This window comes from Lontra canadensis, unplaced genomic scaffold (genome assembly GCF_010015895.1).
Source record: "Lontra canadensis isolate GAN:19392208 unplaced genomic scaffold, GSC_riverotter_1.0 scaffold107, whole genome shotgun sequence".
NCBI lineage: Eukaryota > Metazoa > Chordata > Mammalia > Carnivora > Mustelidae > Lontra > Lontra canadensis.
In genome coordinates this window covers 5,416,302-5,434,014 of record NW_022631101.1, presented here as the reverse complement: position 1 = coordinate 5,434,014, position 17,713 = coordinate 5,416,302, and the positions used below count along the sequence as shown (strand labels likewise).

Here is a 17,713-nt window from a genome sequence, read left to right as displayed (position 1 = left end):
TCCACATCAGGCGGTCGGTGGGTGTTTAGATTTTGCCTGTGGTTCAGCACTACGCTACAGAAATAGAATGTGAGTCAGATGTGTAACTTTAAGTTTTCTAAGAGCCATATTTTTTAAAGGACAGGGGAACAGGTGAGCTTTTAATAATATATCTTACTTGACCCAAATAAACATATTTGACCTAAATATCCCAGATATTAGTTTTATCTTGTTATTTTAAAACTGTGATATTTTACAGTATTTTTTTTTGTACTAAGCCTTTGAAATACAGTATGTGTGTCATACTTAAGCCCGTCTCCATTCCGATTCAACCACTGTTCAGACCTCACTTGGGACCTGAGGGGCCCCACATGGGAACTGGGAAGATGCTATCCTAGGCTTTGGCCACAAGAGGTCACTGTACCCACACCTGTGCAACAGGTGGCCATTGTTGGCAAAGGTCTCTCTCCGCTGGCCAGGTGGGAGCTCTGCTCTCTGCCGCCACCGACTCCCTGGTCTCCCTGGTCTGAACCAGGGGCCAAGGGCGAGAGGTACGATCTGGCAGAAATATTAAGGCCCCACTGGAAACCTTCCTTGACCTCAAGACCTGTGCGTTCATGCATTTCTTCACTCCGGAAATATTTATTGAGCACTTCAGCCGCGACCGCAGTGAACAATCACCTGCCCGAATGGGAGAGGCCAAAAAAGCGAGGAGAAAAATAAGTTGAATACACAGTATGTCAGATGGTAATAAATCAGGGGATGGAAACAGGCCAACCTTTAAGGAGGTGTAGTGTAAGCCCTTGTAAGTGTAAGGTTGGGTTTTCTCTTTTTTGTAATGCAAGTGCCTGACTTAGGCTTTGCTTTGCCAAGGCATCCACTTCAAAGATGGCTATCTCAGCAAACAGACTGCCAGCCACACGACTAGATAAAGAGCCAGGCCGCCTTCCCCGTCCCCCAGGCTCCTTTGTTTTAGAGATCTTAGTTGATTCTTGTAAATCACAATCACCCTGCAGCTTGTTTTTACTTTTCCCACGCTTTAAATTCCCCGCTCATGTTTTAAATTCATGAAGAGTAAGCCTGTGAAACCCTAGGTAACCCCCAAGACCCCAATAAAAGCAGAACCCCAGAGACTCGTGCACCCACCCTCCATTGTGACGTCGCTGTATGGCCTCCAGTTAAAAAAAAAAAAAAGAAAAAACTCCATTTTTTTTTTTTCAAGTTTCCTGATGGTTATTGTTGAGGGCATCTTGCAAACCTGAGAACTGCAAGGGCTGGTCCAGACGCAGCATCGGTTATCGATAGTCTGAGAGGCACAAAGCTGTGGGGTGGATAGGAAGGCCTTGAGGAGAAGGTGACAACTGAGCAAAGACCTATTCAAGGTGAGGCAGCTAGCTCTGCAGATTTGTGGGAAGAGCCTTGCTCGCTGAGGAACGGGAGAATGGAGGAGAGAGCTAAAAGGGACCAGATGGTGTAGGCTCAGCTTCGGTTTTGAGACAGAAGCCATAGAGTTTTGAGCAGAGGAGTGACAATGATCATCCCTTTATTCACGCAGCAAACATTTTGCAGGTGCCTCCCAGAGGCCAGGCCCTGCGCGGAGTAGTGGGGAAACAGCTGAGTCAGCCCCAGTCCCTGCCCTCAATGGGCTCCCCATCTGGTGGGGAAGGCAGGCATGGACAGAGGGATACATGCCACAGTAGGGAGTTAGCAAAGACACAGGGGAGCCCAGAGGTGGGGTGCCCAGCTCAGCATGGGGCATCAGAGAATGCCTTCTGAAGGACATAGTGTTTCAACCGGGCCCCAGAAGGTGAGTAAGAATGAGCACAAGATGGGGCGCCTGGATGGCTCAGTGGGTTAAGTGTCTGCCTTTGACTCAAGTCATGATCCCAGAGTCCCGGGATCAACTGAGGTCGTGATCCCCGAGTCCTGGGATGGAGCACCACACTGGGCTCCCTGCTCAGCAGGGAGTCTGCTCCTCCCTCTGCTCTTTCTCTTTCTTACTCTCTCAAATAAATAAAATCTTAAGGGGAAAAAAAAATGAGCACCAGAAAGCAATGGGAGGGAGACAAGGCTGAGAGAACAGCAGGTACAGAGGTCTGCAGGTAAGGAAGCACCTAGAACCTGTGTGGAATGGCTGCTCCCAGGGTGAGATGGCTGGTGGGGAGCTAGCCCAGGAGTCTGGGCCCCTGAGAAGAGTGAAAAGCTCCGCACACTGAGGGCTGTCTGTCTAGGGGGAACACCGGCCCTAGGAAGGGTTCGGAGCAGACAGGACTAGCTCTGAGTACCAGAAAGCTCCTTCTGGGGCCATGTCCAGGAAGACTGCAGGGAGAAGCCAAAACAGAGCAGCAGCAAGGGAGTGGGATGGTGAGAATGGATATGAGGGGCTATTTAGGAAGCACTCACCAAGGGCTGGGAATCCTACTAAACTCTAGGCTGTGTTTTGTAAGCATAAGAGCTCCCACATGAACCCCAGTACAAGAGAAGTCCGTCCTAAACAGACTGGACAGAAATAAAGATGTTTGCCACTCAGGCAGATGGCCATAGTGAAAACACGGGACAGTCTTTTGCTGAGGGAGAAAGCCATAGTAAGCACGGAGGGCGGAGTAGGGAAGTTGCTGAGACGGGAGCCCTAGTCGTCATCATGGAGTGGGACTTTTGCTGTGGTCTTTGGCCTTGCAAACTTCAGCCCCCACATAAACACAAGGGATCCTTCAGTCTTGTTGCATATGGTTGTGGATCTGGTGAAAGGGTCAAGGCTGATGATGCAGAAACCTCATGCCCCAGAGTTGGAAGCTTTCTTTCCCTTAGGGATTCGAAGCCCAGTCTCAGAAAGATGGGCTTTCCCATCTTCCCCCTGTGTGTGCTCTCCCAAGCCTGGGTAATTGGAGTCTAGTGTCAGGTCTGAAGAGGTAGAAGCATTGGGTACAGAGGTTCTGGAAGGAAGCAGGTATCTGGAGGGAGTCGGGAATTCTGGAGGCAAGTGGGCTTTTTGGTAGAAGCCGAGATCCTGGAGAAGAGGAGGCTTTGAGATAATCTCACTCCTTGGGCCTGTTTATAGAGCACCTCACTGCCTGTCAGGTAGCAGACTCCTCTCAGGGGATTTGGCAGTGAACCTGCGAGACAAGGTTCCAGCCGTCATGAAGCCTCAGTTCAAGTGAGAGAGACGTTACTTCATTCCACAAACGTTTACTGTGTACCTGCTGGGTGCCAGGGCACAGATCAGATAAGGAAGCCAAAACCCCCTGCCCTGTCAGAGATGACACTCAAGTTATGGGAGACAGAACCCAAAAGAAAGCAAGTAAATAAGATGCGAGGGACATCTGATGGTAATAAATGCCATAGAGAGAGAAAACAAAAAAGACAATAAACAAGGAAGCAAACACATAAAGCAATTGTAGATCGAAATAAAGCATAGAAAGGAAACCAAAAAGGGGCTGAAGTAGAAACTAGAGGGGAATGTCTGCTCCCGACAAGGTGATCATAGGCACAGTGGCAGGAAGGGTGTCTCAGGCAAAGGAAACAGCAAAGACAAAGACCCTATATTGGGAAGACAACTACCATGCAGAGAAAATCAAGGACATCCAGGGCAGCTGAGGCATGGTGCATGATGGAGTGATGAGCTTGGAGGGATGGACATAAGCCAGACAGAATGCCTTGGAGGCATTTGGATCTTATTCCATTTGCATTAGGGAATCATAGATGGATTTTAAGCAGGTTGTAACATGATACTGTTTTGTACTTTAGGAACATGTTGGCTGCTTGGACTTAGACTTCGCAGGGGTGGGGGAAGGTGGGAACAGGGGTCAAATGTGGAAGCAGTGAGACTAGTTAGGCTGCTGCACTTGTCCAGGTGAGAGATAAATGTGGCTTGGTAAGACAGGAGGGAAGTGGGTGGATTCCACGACTATTTTGGCGCTAAGGTGACAGGAATTGCCAAAGTGGGAGGTGGGAGTGAGGGAGGGATCCAAGACCACTCCTGGCTTTTGACCTGAGCAACAGGGAAAAGGATGGTGTCATTTACCAACAAGGGGAAGACCAGGGGGATGGTGGAGGTGGACCCATCTTCTCCCACTTTTTAAACAGAAATAAGCGGGAGATAATAAAGATGGAGGGAGGTGGGGCAGAAATGTTTGCTGCCTGTTGACCTGGCATCAAGGGTGCCCAGGTGTGCATACAGAGGCTGCCTGGCACGTAGCAGATACAGGTGCTGAGTCAGAGACATCTGAGAGATTACCCAGAAAGTTTGGTCATCAAAGAGACATGTGAGATCAGCAGCAGAGGGGCATCGAGTCAGACAGGCTGAGGTTTGAATCCCAGCTGCACCCCTTGCTCACCATGCAAAGTTGGGCAAATAACCTCATTTCTCTGGGTTTTCTCCATCTATAGAATGGGAGCGATTATGTGTGCACCACACAAGGCCAATGGGGGGATGAAGAGAGATATGGCACATGGAGGTAGGTGGCACGTGGATGTGGCACATGTAGGTACTAGAAAAATTGCCAACCAAGAGCTGGTCAGGGGCCCAACAAGGCAGAGGTGAGGGTCTGTGTGCTCATTCCACAAGCATTCATTGCATGCTGGGCTGTCCCAGGGGCTGGGGATCCAGCAGAGGACTTGCTGCCCTCAATGGCACATGACCAGATCTGAAGGCAGAGCAGCATGGCGTTTAAGAGTTGGATGACCCAGGTCCCAAGCCTGGCTATGCCCCTTGCACGAATGACTTTTGTCTGAGATCCCGCTTCCTCGCCTGTAACACAGTGCTGGTAAGAGTATCTAAGCCTCATAAAGCTGCTGTGGGGATTAAACGTGATGATGTTTATGCAGTCTTTGGCAACCTGCCTGATGTTTATTTTAAGTGAAGACGGAGACGGGCATTCCCTGACAACAAGGTCGGGAGTGTTGAAGAGAGATAGCCCCCTGGTTTTGCAGCACACACACACCCCGGCCTAAATGTGGTCTGGGACAACTTGCCCTGTCACCCATTCCCAGAGCAGCACTCTGGCCCCTGTCTCCATCTAGAAAGGCTCCACCTCTGAAGCCACAAAACCCACATCCCACTCCCTGACCACAGCGTCCCGTGCTCCCAGAGCTGTGAGTGGCTCTGCCGTACCTGTTCTTCCAGCTCAAAGGCACCCTGACCCCCTCATGCAGCCTTTGCCAAGCCCCTCTGTCTGCACTTCCTACACCCCACAGTCCACCCTTTCCCCAACCTAGAGTCCTCAACTCCCTTGTCTTAGCATCCCTCCCACCATCACTCAGTCCTACATGTGCCTCTTTGCTGGAGAAAAACAAAACAAAATCGTCCAACCACTCAAATGAGGCCCCTTTAAATTCCTGACCGCCAACTTCACCTGGGCACCTTCTCCGCCACCCTCACCACCCCAACCCCACCCGCCCAGGTGCCCCTTGAGGTGAGCTGGCATCAATCTTCCCGGAGGAAACAGAAGCCAACCCAAGGGCCCTCCCTCCTCTTCCTGCCACAGTACCCACACCCCACCCGAAACCTCACCCGCCCTTTCCTCCTTCCTTCCTGGAACAATGGAAGAGGCGTCTTTCCTCCTGTCTGGAGCTAATCCCACCACTCTGGCAGTTGCACCATCTGCCCCTTTGTTCTTGGGCATCTCATTCCCTGTGGTTTTTAAGAGCTCTCCGCCTGGGTTCAAATCATAGAATCACGGGCCACCATTCAGCGTTGTGTAAACTTGGGCGGGCAACTTCTCTTCCTCATCTGTACACTGAAGATAATAAGAGCGTCCTTCTCACGAAACCATGGGAAGGGTTTGGTGAGTTAATTTATGAAAAATGTGCTAAAACCGTATTGGACATCCAAATAAATGGAATTGACCCTCAAATCGCCTTGGAAGACAATAGAAGATTCTGGTAGTGGATTGGAGATTCCTATAGTCTTGGAGTTTGTATACTTCCTCTTGCACTGACCAGCTGGCTGACCTTGGACCAGCCACCTCCCCTCAGCCTCAGTTTCTCCATCTGTAAAATGGGGACAAGATAGTACCTATCCCATAGGGTCCACAATTTCCATGACTCACTCTGCTCCAGCCATGCTGGCCTCCTCACTGGTCCCCAGACACACCTCAGGGCCTTTGCATTGTTGCTCCTTCTGTCTGGAATAGTTTTCCCCCAGAGATCCCCAACTACTTTTCAACTTTGCCCGAAGGTCATCTCAGTTGGGCCTTCCTTGACCCTACTCCACTCCCTACTTTCTTACTATTTTTCATAGCACTGATAAATTGAAATATTGTGTGTTGTACTTATTTAACTTTCTCTTGGTTGCCCCCTCTTCTAGGATGTAAGCTTCAGCAGGGCAGGGATTTCTGTCTGGTTCATGGTTATATCCTCAGGGCTCGGAACCATGACTCCTGCACAGTGGGTACTCTGTGTTGTTGAATGGAAGGAAGGAGAGTGAAGGAAGGCAGGAGGGAGAGGGAGACAGGGAGGAAGGAAGAAGGAAAGAAGTGAACCCCCACGAGAACATCCTTGGTAAAATAAAATGTACAATGAAAGATGATTCCATCTTAGAAAAGAAGGAAATTCTGATACATGCTACAACATGAACTTTGAGGACGTTGTGCTCAGGGGAATAAACCAGTCACAAAGTGATTCCCCTTGTGAAAGCAGATGGAGGTTGGGGGCGGGGCAGGGCTGGGTGAGGGGTTAGGGCTGGGGTGAGGGGATGGGAAGGAAGTGCTGAACAGGGACAGAGCCCTGGCTGGGGAAGACAGAAGCTTTCGGAGATGGATGGCAGCCTCAGGCCACGGAACTGTCCACTTAGAAATGATTTAAGTGATGAATTTTATGTTCTGTATATTTTACCACAATAAAAAAGGAAATCAAATTTTAAAAATTTTTTTGTATTTCTTTTAAAAGTGTATTTATTTGAGAGAGAGAGAGAGAGCAGGGGGAGGCGCAGAGGGAGAGGGAGAGACAGAATCCTCAAGCAGACTCCCTGCTGAGCACAGAGCCGGGTCGTGGGGCTCATCCCAGGACCCTGAGATCATGACCTGAGCTGAAATCAAGAGCCAGCTGCTTAACTGACTGAGCCACCCAGGCAGCCCTCAATATTTTTTATTTTTAAAGATTGTATTTTTAATTAATTTCTACACCCAACATGGGGCTCAAAACTCACTACCCAGAGATCAAGAGTCGCATACTCCACCAACTGAGCTAGTCAGGCATCCCTCAAATCAATTTTTTAAAAGCTTTGAGCATTAAAGGACAAAAACAAAAGAACATAGCACAGCGCTTGGCTGTGCCAAGCCCTCAGTAAATGGGAGCTTCCTTCCCCTCTCCTCACCAACCTGGGATGGTCACACACCTCTTGCCCCTGCCCCATCTAAGGGCTGTCTTCACTCACCACCTCCTCCCCACCCCCCAACCCCCCAACCCCCCATCCCCCCTTCCAGTCCCACCAGCCATGAAAACCTTCCAGTCTCCCCGCTGCCCAGCTGGGTCCCACTCCCATGTCTCTTCCTTCCTGGAAAATTATCTCAACTTTCCCAACACCACCCTTTACTGGCCTTCTTTCTAGCTCTCCCCTTGCTCCTTCTCAGCACCCTGCCTCCTAAACCGGGGTCTTCCTTAGGGTCCTGGGCAGATGTCCCTGGTCCTCTCACTAGATATAGTCTCCCTACGTGGGCTGCAGGCACTCTGGCTTCCATGCCACTTGAGCTAATAACGCCCCACCGCTGTCTCTAACCAAACAGCCCTCCTAAGCTCCAGAGATAGATCTCCACCAAGGATCCTAAGGGCTCTTCTCTCCCCTGCTCAGAATCGCCCTTGAGCTTCTGCTTCTCCAGGCCACTTTTCCCTCCAGCCCTCTGAGCTCTGTCACCATCCTCCTGCCTGGAGGTCTCTACTCAAGCCCCTCCCCTCTCCCCCTGCCCCCCCACCACCCTACACTCCCTCCATCCCCCTGGCGAACTCCTACTCATCCACCACAGGCCCCAGCTGAGACAGCCGCCCTTCGGGAACACTTCCCCACCCCTGGGGTTTCATCAGGCCCTTCCATATTCCTTTTCAGGGGCACATCACCCTGGACCAAGTTTCCTATTGCCCCATTGGCCTTTTCCACCAGACCATAAGCAACTTGAAGGCAAGGACTCTGGCCATCTGTTTGTTCATTCGTTCATTCACTCACTGAGTATCTTTTGCACACCCATGTCAGGGCCAACAGCGCTGCTAAGGTGGTGGGTGGAGTGGTGAGCAGGCGGCCCAGGTTTTGGATTCTGGCAGGAGGGTGCTGAGTAACCTGGTGGAGCACGCAAGGACGGGAGCTGGGCTGGGGAGTGAGAAGGAGGGGAGCATACTTGGGGTGCATGGGCCAGCCTTTCGCTAGGGCTCTCTTGGGTTCACTGAAGGCTTCTGCTTAAGCAGAGCCTTCTTTTTATTTTACTTAATTTTTTAAAAAGATTTTATTTATTATTTGAGAGAGAGAGAGAGAGATCATGAACAGGCAGAGGGGCAAAGGGAGTGTCAGGAGACACCTGGGGTGTCAGCAGATGGAGAGCACAAACAGGAGAGGGTTTGCAAACCGCAGACCACACTGAGAACGGAGCCCAACTCAGGGCTCCATCCCAGGACCCTCAGGATCACCTGAGCCGAAGACAGATGCGCAGCTGACTGAGCCACCCAGGCGCCCCTCAGAGCCTTCTTTTTAGGCAGAGGGAGACCTCATGCTTACCAGAGCCTCTCAACTCAGCAGAGGGGCCCCCTGAGTCCATCAAATCAAGGTTTATGCTCAGATGGAGGGGGTGAGCTCGCCTTTACCCAGAAATTCTGTTTTGTTGCTGTTTATTTTGAAATAAATTATGGAGAGAAAAATAAAAGGAAATACCTACGGACTGTAAGAAGTTGTTCAAATGATAGAGTCCCATGGACTCCTTCTCTCAGCTTCCCCCGGTGGCGATGTTGTCATAGATAAATTCCTGCAGGCTGTATCAGTCCCAGGAAATCCCCGAGGGCCAGTAGCCAGACTCTTAAGGTCTAGTTCCAGGTCTCTGTGTATAAGTTTGCCTGTGTGCATGTGCGCATAGGTGTTTCTTTCTTTTTTTTTTTTTTTTAGGATTTTTATTTATTTATTTGACGGAGAGAGAGAGAGCACAAGCAGGGCGAGTGGCAGGCAGAGGGAGAGGGAGAAGCAGGCTCCCTGCGGTCCTGGGGTCATGATCTGAGCCCTGAGCCTAAGGCAGCTTAACCCAGCCGCCCAGGTGCCCCTGCATGGTGTTTCCATGGAAGGTTATGTCATGCGTACATCCGTGTCACCATGAGGGTCCCCAGGTGCGGACAGCCCCCCCCCAGGCCCCCTGTGCCCTAGGGGCGTCTTCCCTTCTGTTCAGCATCCCACCCTCCTGGTTTGCCAGAGCCAGAGCTGACACCTTCAGCTCCTCAGAACCAGATCACAGGAAACAGAAGTGCACACAGGGAGGTGGGCGTGTGGGTTCAAATGCCCGGAGTGAGTCCCCAGGGACAGAGACAGGGGCTAAGCAGCAGACCAGGCAGAGAGGGAGGAAAGTGGTTTGGGAGCCAGTCTGGTGGGGGATGGGGGGGCGGTGCTGGGGTGTCAGGAGAGGGAGAGTGCAGAGGTTGCCTCCTGAGTCACCGTGCCCTGCTCAGGCCCAGGGACAAACTGCAGTCATTAAGGAATTTAAGAGGCTGGGGAGGTGCTGAGGGGAGTGGGCCTTGCCCCAAGCTAGGAGGGGTCCCTCGAACCCAGAGCCCCTCCTTGGCCACCTGGAGCCCCTTCCCACCTCACCACTGTCTCTCTCCCTCTCTCTGGGTCTCCATCTCTGTCTCTGTCCCCCATCTGCCCCTGCCCCTCTGCAGGGTCTCAGCTGGAGGACCCCAGTTCTGTACTGACCCCCCCTCTTCCCTGCTGGGGCCCCTGTTCCCCAAACTCCCAAGACTGTGAGAACCACAAAAGCCTAGGAAAACGAGGCAGTCCCAGGTGCCTCCCGCCCGTCCTGTCTCCTGCCAGTTCCCAGCCCCACCCCTCCCTCCTTCCCTCCTCATGGCAACTGTCCATGTCTGCCTGTCTCCTCTGTCTGGGTCCCCATCACCTGTGTTACCTTTCATTCCCTGTCTCCCCCTCCTCTGCCTTGTCCTTCATCTTCTTCCTCCTCCTTTCCAGTGTATCAGCACTTGTCTGCACCATCCCTGTCATCCTCTCCGCAACCTGTGCCTCCCACCCCCCACCTGCCAGCCTCTACCCTCTGTTCCCCCCACCACCACCCTCTGCTTTCCCACTCTGCCCTCTCCGTGAATCTCTGTTTCTGGGCTTCCCCTGTTCCCTTGTCTTTCCCCGAATCTGCCTCCTCTGTCCCTATGTCTATATTCTTCTTCCTTCCCCTTCCCCATCTTTCCCTAGTCTCTCTCCCTCTGACTCTTCTCTCTCTGGCCTGTGTTTCTCTGACCCTATCTCTGGGTCATATGTGACTTCTCTTTCATTTCCCAGACTTCTCTGTGTCTCTGTCCCCCACCCCTCCCAGCACCTTCCCGTGAGACCCCCATCCTGTCCATCTTGCCCTGAGGTCCCCCCTCCCGAGGTTCCTCCCAGATTAAACACCATCACTGGGCGGGTTCTCATTAATGTTGTGGCTGCTTCTCTGGTCAGAGAGGGGAGGGAGGAGATAGGACAGGGAGCCCTGGAATAGGAACCGGGCTATAAAAAAAAATGTCAGGAGAAGGGCAGGAGGCAGGGCCAGTTGCCCAGACCAGGATAAAAGGCCTCCACGGAGTGACAGGGAAGCAAGACACCACTACCACGTCCTCCACACACAGAGGTACATCCATGTCTCCAAAGGTCTTGGTCTCTGTGTAAGGTCCTCTCTGTCCCTCAAACTCTGGGTTTCTTGCAGCCTGCTTCTCTCTCACTTTCTCTCTGCATTTGCCAGAACCCAACCCCCAGCCCCCAGAATGTTCTTCCTGCTGACAGCATTCCAGATCGTGGCTCTAGGTAAGACAGCAGTGGGGTCTGAGGTAAGGACAGTCCCCTGGAGATGCTGAGAAGAGATGGGGAGGGTTCCCAAGGACCCATTGTACTCAGGGGTGACCTGGTGAGAAGGTATGGGTGTGGTTTTGGGGGTCTTGAATGAGGAGCCCTTAGGAGGGGGCCTGGGTTCTGAGTTGTGGAGATATCAGGAGATATGAGGGTACCGGAGTTGAAGGAGATGGGAAGAAATAAATGAGGACTTGTGGAGAACTATCCAGTCCTGTCTGGGTTTTATTTAAAAGGAGGCTGCAATAAATAAATATAAAAGGAGGCTGCAAAACTAACGGAAAGATGGCATGTTGTTGGCAGGGTAAGGGTGATGATAGGGGGTTGGAGGGTGGGCTCACAGGGAAGGGTGAGGATCGGCAGATGGAGTGGCTGTGGGGCAAGACAGTGGGAAGACGGTGGGTCCTGGGGGTGCCATATGAGTGTGAAGGCTGGAAAAAGGACAGGGAGCTCCTTGAGTGTGTTCAAGAAAGGTTAATGGGGGGAATTGTGACACGTTATGAGAAGTGATGATATAAACTACTCATGGGAGAATAAAATCAAAGGTAGTAGATATGTAAGAGCCCTGGATGAGGTGGCCATGGGATCAAGTGCTGTACTATGGAGGTGAAGGGGGGAGGTGTTGGCCGATAACGGCCAAAATTTGGTGTATCTCACAGATCTCATACTGCATGGGCAGATAGAGATGGGTGGTTTAGGGGGAGGTTATAAAAAGGGATTTGTGGGTCCCAGACATCCTAGAGAGTTGGGAAGTGAAGAGCATTTGTTCATCTGCTTTCCCCACCCCACCCCTGCCTGTTCCTAGCCATGGCACAGAGCCAAAGGGATGAGAACAAGATAATTGGTGGTTACACATGCGTCCAGAACTCCCAGCCATGGCAGGCAGCCCTACTCGCAGGTCCCTTTCGTCGTTTCCTCTGTGGAGGGGCCCTGCTGTCAGGCGAGTGGGCCATCACTGCTGCTCACTGTGCACGCCCGTGAGTAATCCTCTCCCCAACTCTTGTGCCAAGTGAATTCCAGAGTCTAGAGCCCCAGAGCTCAGCTAAGAAACCCAAGCATTGTGTTGCACCTAATGTAGTAGCTGGGGCCTGGTTTGGGGTCTGGATAAGAGCCTAGAATTACCAACACAGCTCAGAATATGGAATCCAGCCATAAATCTTGAACTCGGTTTAGATTCTTTTTTTTTTTTTTAAGATTTTATTTGTTTATTTAGAGAGAGAGAGAGAGAGAGCGAGCAGGGGGAAAGGCAGAGGGAGAGATAGAATCTCCAGCAGACTCTAAACTGAGAGCAGGGCTGAAGGCGGAACTCAATCCCACCATCCTGAGGTCACAATCCCAGCCAAACCACGAGTCTGATGCTCAACTGAATGAGACACCCAGGTGCCCCTCGGTTTAGATTCTGAAAGCAGATTGACAGTTTAGAACCCATAGGCCAGTGTAGAGTCCCACACAAAAAGTAGAACCTAATATAATCTGGAGATCTATCTAGAGGCCAAGCTCTAAGTAGAGACTAAGATTAGGAGCCCATTCCAGATTGGTGGTTCAGTCTAGGGCAAGGTCTACATTCAGTAACTCAGGACACCTCTCAAAACTTAGAGTTCAAAGTCTAGTCCAGACCTGCAGTCCAGCCATAAATCCAGAACCCTGTTTACAGCTAGAACATCAGCTCAGAATGTAGAACAGACAGACCCAGAACCTATTCTAGAGGCAATGTTTAATTCAGAATCTAGTCTACAGCTTCTTTTTTAGCAGCTGGAACCCAAACTCCAAGCTAGTATCCAACTGCAGACCATAATCTGAAGCCCCAAACAGAACTCAGAGCCCCTCCAAGAGTCTAGACCTAAACATAGAACCCAGATCCAAGAACAGAGCCTGCCCAGTGCCTATAAACCAGATCTAATGCTATAAACTAAAGTTTGATGTAGAACCCAGAGCCCAAAACCTAGTGCAGAGTCTAGAAGGCAAAGCTGAGAATGTAAGGCAACATCTAGAAACTTGGATTCGAAGTTTCTGGAGCTCCATCTAGAAGCCAGAGCTCAACCTGAGGTCAAGGGCTCAGACCAGAGTCTAGAAGCAAGAGCCCAGACCATAACTGTAATTCCATTTGAAACAAAGCCTAGCCAAGAATCAAGAACTCAGACTGATGTTTAGGACCCTAAGCTCAAACACAGAGCTCAAGCCATTGTCTAAAACCCAGGTCATAAACCAAAACTTAAGCAGGAACCCAGAACTCAACCTAGCAACTTAGAAACTGAAGCTTGTATCCATGTCCAGAATCCATTGCTCAATCTAGAATTGAGACTACCCTAAGACTAAGAGCTCAAATCAACATTCTAGAACCCAGACTCAAACCATAATGCAGAGCTCAAAATAGAACCCACAGCCTATCTTAACACCAGAAGCTCACACCCATATCTAGAAAGTATGCCATGATCCATAAGCAATCTAGAAAGCCCAGATCCTAGCTTAGACTCAAATGTTCAAAATATCTAGAACCCAGGGGCCAGGCTGGGACCAGGATGGAGCCTCCCTGGAGCCTAGTCCAGGATATCAATCCTGATTTAGAGCCTAGAGCCAAAGCCCAGACTCTCACTTGGAATTCAGAGCCTAGAACCCAACACTGAGCCAAGAACTCGCAATTATCACCTTACACCCAAGCCAGAAAGCAGAGCATGGCTCAAAAGAGGAAGGGGTGGATGGTAGGATTGGCCCAAGAGAGAATGCCCAGGTTGTGGGAAAGAAGAGCACAGGAGTCCATCAAATGCTCCATAAGCAGTTCAGACTTGTGGAAAATTCATCACCAGGGAAGAGAATGGGGCCAGAGAGTGGGGAGGGGTCTCCAGGTCAGATCCTGAGCACTGCAACTTTTGGGGTTTATGGGCCAGGATACTTCACATAGCCCTGGGCAAGCATAACCTGAAGAACTGGGAGGCCACCCAGCAGGTGCTACGTGTGGTTCGTCAGGTGCCACACCCCCAATACAACTCCCGGACTCACAATAACGACCTGATGCTGCTGCAGCTGGAGCGGCCCGTTCGGCTGGGGAGGGCAGTGAGGCCCATCACCATAGCCAGCTCCTGCGCGAGCCCAGGAACCCCCTGCCATGTGTCGGGCTGGGGCACCACATCTAGCCCCATTGGTGAGTACTCCCACATCCTGGGAAGGAAGGGCTGGGGGGCCTGGACTCCTTGGTCTGAGGGAGGAGGAGGTCAGTCCCCAGACTCCTGGTCCTGCTGGAAGGTAGAACCCTCACTTGTAACCCTTCTGTGCCCCCCAGTCAGTTACCCCAACTCCCTCCAGTGTGTGAACATCAACATCTCCTCGGATCAGGAGTGTCGGCGGGCTTATTCCCAAGCCATCACTGCTGGCATGGTCTGTGCAGGTGTCCCCCAAGGTGGGAAGGACTCTTGTCAGGTGAGGCCCAGGAGGAGAGCTGGGAGAGGGGGATTGTTTGGGGCTGGGACTTGGGTTTCAAAGGATCTCAGGAACATGAAAATCAGCAGAGGCCTCCCATAGACTGAGAGAGGTTGTAACAGCTGGGCTGCCTGCTAGTTGTACACCCTTGGATAACAGACCTAATCCCCCTGTGCCTGAGTTTACTAATCTGTCAGGTGGGGGTAGCACCTAGGGGAGGTGGTGGAATGAGGTGGTAGTGCATGGAAAGCAGTGGTGCTCTCATTGTTGTTATTACATATGGGCACTGGGAAATCTGTGCTCAGGGACTCTAGAGACCTTAGCCCATCCCTGAGAGGTGACTCCAGAGATGGGGAGATAAAGAAGCATACACAGTTTTCTAGAGCAGTGTAGTGAGCCCCAAGAGGCAGAGATAGCAGGAACCAGAGAAGAGGGAAGGCAGTGACCCCAACTCTTCCGGCTGATATCTCCAGAGCCCTGCCAGGGCTCTCAGCCCACCTCCTTCCTCACCTTTGCCTCTTGGGTTTTCCACACCCATGCCTCTGACCATCTGTCCATGGGTCTCTCCATTTCGGCCTCTCCCCTTTAGGGTGACTCGGGGGGACCCCTGGTGTGCAAAGGACAGCTCCAGGGCCTTGTGTCCTGGGGGATGGAACGTTGCGCCCTTCCTGGCTATCCTGGAGTCTATACCAACCTGTGCAAGTACCAAACTTGGATCCGGAAAACCATACGGAGCAAATGAATGCTGGTGTAACTGAACACCAGCCCATCTGCTTCCCCAGATATTGCTCTCTCCACACCAAGACCCCGGGGTCCCAGCCCCTAGCCCCTCCTCCCTCAGACCCAGAGTCCCAGCCCCCAGTCCCCTCCTCCCTCAGACCCAGGGGTCCCAGCCCTCATCCCCCTCCTCCCTCAGACCCAGGGTCCAGGCCCCCACCCCTCCTCCCTCAGACCCAAGAGTCCTGACCCCCAGCCCTCTCCTCCTTCAGACCTGGGAGTCCAGGCCCCCAGTCCCCTCCTCCCTCAGACCCAGGAGTCCTGGCCCCCAGCCTCTTGATCTGGACTCCTGACCCAGAACTCTCCTTTCCAGAGAAGTTCCTTCATGATTTCTCTCCACACCCCTACAATATCATTATTCAAGGACCCTTAGGTACAGATATAGGAACATGAAAGCACAAAACTTGCACCATACCCCAAAGACATATTTAAAAATTCTTAGTGTCTCTAAAAACCAGATAAACAGGGGCGCCTGGGTTGCTCAGTTGGTGAGGCATCTGCCTTCGGCTCAGGTCGTGATCCCAGGGTCCTGGGACAGGGCCCCACATCAGGCTCGCTGCTCAGCTGGAAGTCTACTTCTCCCTCCCTCCGCCGCTCCCCCTGCTTGCCCTCTCTCTCTCACTCTCTCTCTGTCAATAGATAAATATAGTCTTTAAAAAGAAATAAATAAATTAAATTAAAATAAAAACCAAATAACTAATAATAAAAATTGAAGAATCCTAAATTCCATTCATTGGTTCATTTACTTCATCCTATGGATATGCCTACAGTAGCTTCATGGTGCCCAGCCAGGAACTGTGTTCCTGACAAAGGCTGAGTGGGGTGCGTGTTGCTCTCTGGGGGCACTCCCCAGCCACAGTGTCTGGTGTGGAAGAAGGAAACACCCAGTCTTGCAGCCTGACCCTAAGCAAGACTGCCCTCCCTGAGCCTCAGCTCTGGGTCCTGTGAGCAGACACTGCTGAGGTCCATGGTAGGGAGGGCAAAGACTCACTCTGTTTCTTGGAAAACCCTATGCATATAAAAAGGTCCTCTTTTTCCTAATCTGATCTCAGGTGAAGAGAGTTGAGTTAATCACCCTCTGGAGTTCAAGTCCTGGCAGAGACCTGCTCTCATTTTATTTCTTTATTCCATCTGTCATCCCTGACTCCAGTATCCTCCCTCCCCACAGGCACCAACACAAATGGCCCTGAATACCGTGCATCATTGCAAAACATGCCTCATCACAAGCTATTGCTTCTAATTTACATGAAGCCATTGCGTTAGGAATCTCATTCTCTTTCTTAAATTCACCAAAGACAATTTTTTGGGTCCCTACAGTACACCAGCCATTGTTCTAAGTTCTGGAAGTTGAGCTCTGAACAAGCCAGATGAATCTAAATGCTTCCCCTCACTGAGCTTAGACTCCAGCAGGAGGTGACAGACAAGAAACAACAAACATAATTTAAGAGTAAAGTACAAGGGCACCTGGCTGGCTCAGTCTATGGAGCATACAACTCTTGATCTGGGGATTGTAGGTTCAAGCCCCCATGCTGGGTGTAGAGATTACTTAAAAAAAGAAAACCTTTAAAAAATAAAATAAAAGTAAAGTAAAGAAGAGAGTGCCGGAACCAGCTCATACCAGCCCTACCAGCCCCCATAAGAGCCAATTGGCCAATCTTTAGGAATTTTGAGAGCCAGGTGGTAAACACAACCATTATTAAAAATTAAATTACATGAACTTACAGTTAAATATGAATATTAAAAAGAAGGCCCATAAATACTCAACATTCATCAATTCCCAATTATTTTCACTAATATTTATTCTTTGGAGTTAGGTTTATCTATTGTATTACATCAGTAACAGTGAGCTCTTCACATCTCTTTCCAATTCTGTGCCCAGTGACATTGCACTGGTAGGTTGATATCAGCCCAAGGAGGAGTATTTACACCACAGAAAATGGTAAAAACTTTTTTTTTTTTTTTTTTTTTTTTAGTTTTCTGTATAGTTTATAAACATGAGAAGACATACAGTTTGGTAGGGGAGTGGGGAGGGGCCCTGTGCATGTGTGTGGACAGTGTGTATATATATATACATGTATATATATATAAGTTGACTTAGTTATAAGTCAAGTTCTAAGTCAAGTTTAGTTCTAAGTCAAGTTATAACTGCACCTCCTGTGAGAGCCTCACTGCTTTCGATGCAGTTCTGAATTTCAGCCTCTGATGATCTTTCCTTTGGTAATTGGTTCTTGGAGCCCAGCAGCTGGGCCTGGGTCTGCCAGGGTTGCCTGAGACATCAGGAATGAGAGGCGTTCCCCCCTGGGGGAGAGACTAAGGGCTGGAATGAGGGCAGGTTGACTCTGTGGCCTCAGGCAAGGGCCAAAATGTCACCTGCTCCTGTGCTCCCAAATGGCTGGGCCACCCAGCCGCTTGGGTGAGCCTCGTCTGTTCTCCTCTGAGTCCTGCTTCCTCCAGGAATGGCGGGGCCCTTCAGACCTCTCCAGTGACTGGGATTCCACAGAGCCCAGCTCCTGGGTGGGCGGGGGGCCATTG

General features: G+C 50.9%; 1 protein-coding gene across 3 annotated transcripts; it reads left to right on the top strand.

Annotated features, from left to right (window-relative positions):
* The first annotated feature begins 10,761 nt into the window (after positions 1–10,761).
* Positions 10,762–15,234, top strand: KLK14 (kallikrein related peptidase 14). 3 transcript variants are annotated; one of them, XM_032838985.1, is made up of 6 exons: positions 10,762–10,775; positions 10,887–10,948; positions 11,796–11,967; positions 13,876–14,129; positions 14,268–14,404; positions 14,994–15,234. In XM_032838985.1, the coding sequence occupies exons 2-6, from the start codon at positions 10,909–10,911 to the stop codon at positions 15,144–15,146; spliced, it is 756 nt and encodes a 251-aa protein (XP_032694876.1). In that variant the 5' UTR covers positions 10,762–10,775; positions 10,887–10,908; the 3' UTR covers positions 15,147–15,234. The 3 variants fall into 3 exon arrangements, with proteins under 3 accessions (XP_032694876.1, XP_032694874.1, XP_032694875.1); XM_032838983.1 differs by having other exon boundaries at positions 13,876–14,404; XM_032838984.1 differs by lacking the exon at positions 10,762–10,775 and adding an exon at positions 10,797–10,809 and having other exon boundaries at positions 13,876–14,404.
* Positions 15,235–17,713: the final 2,479 nt, after the last annotated feature.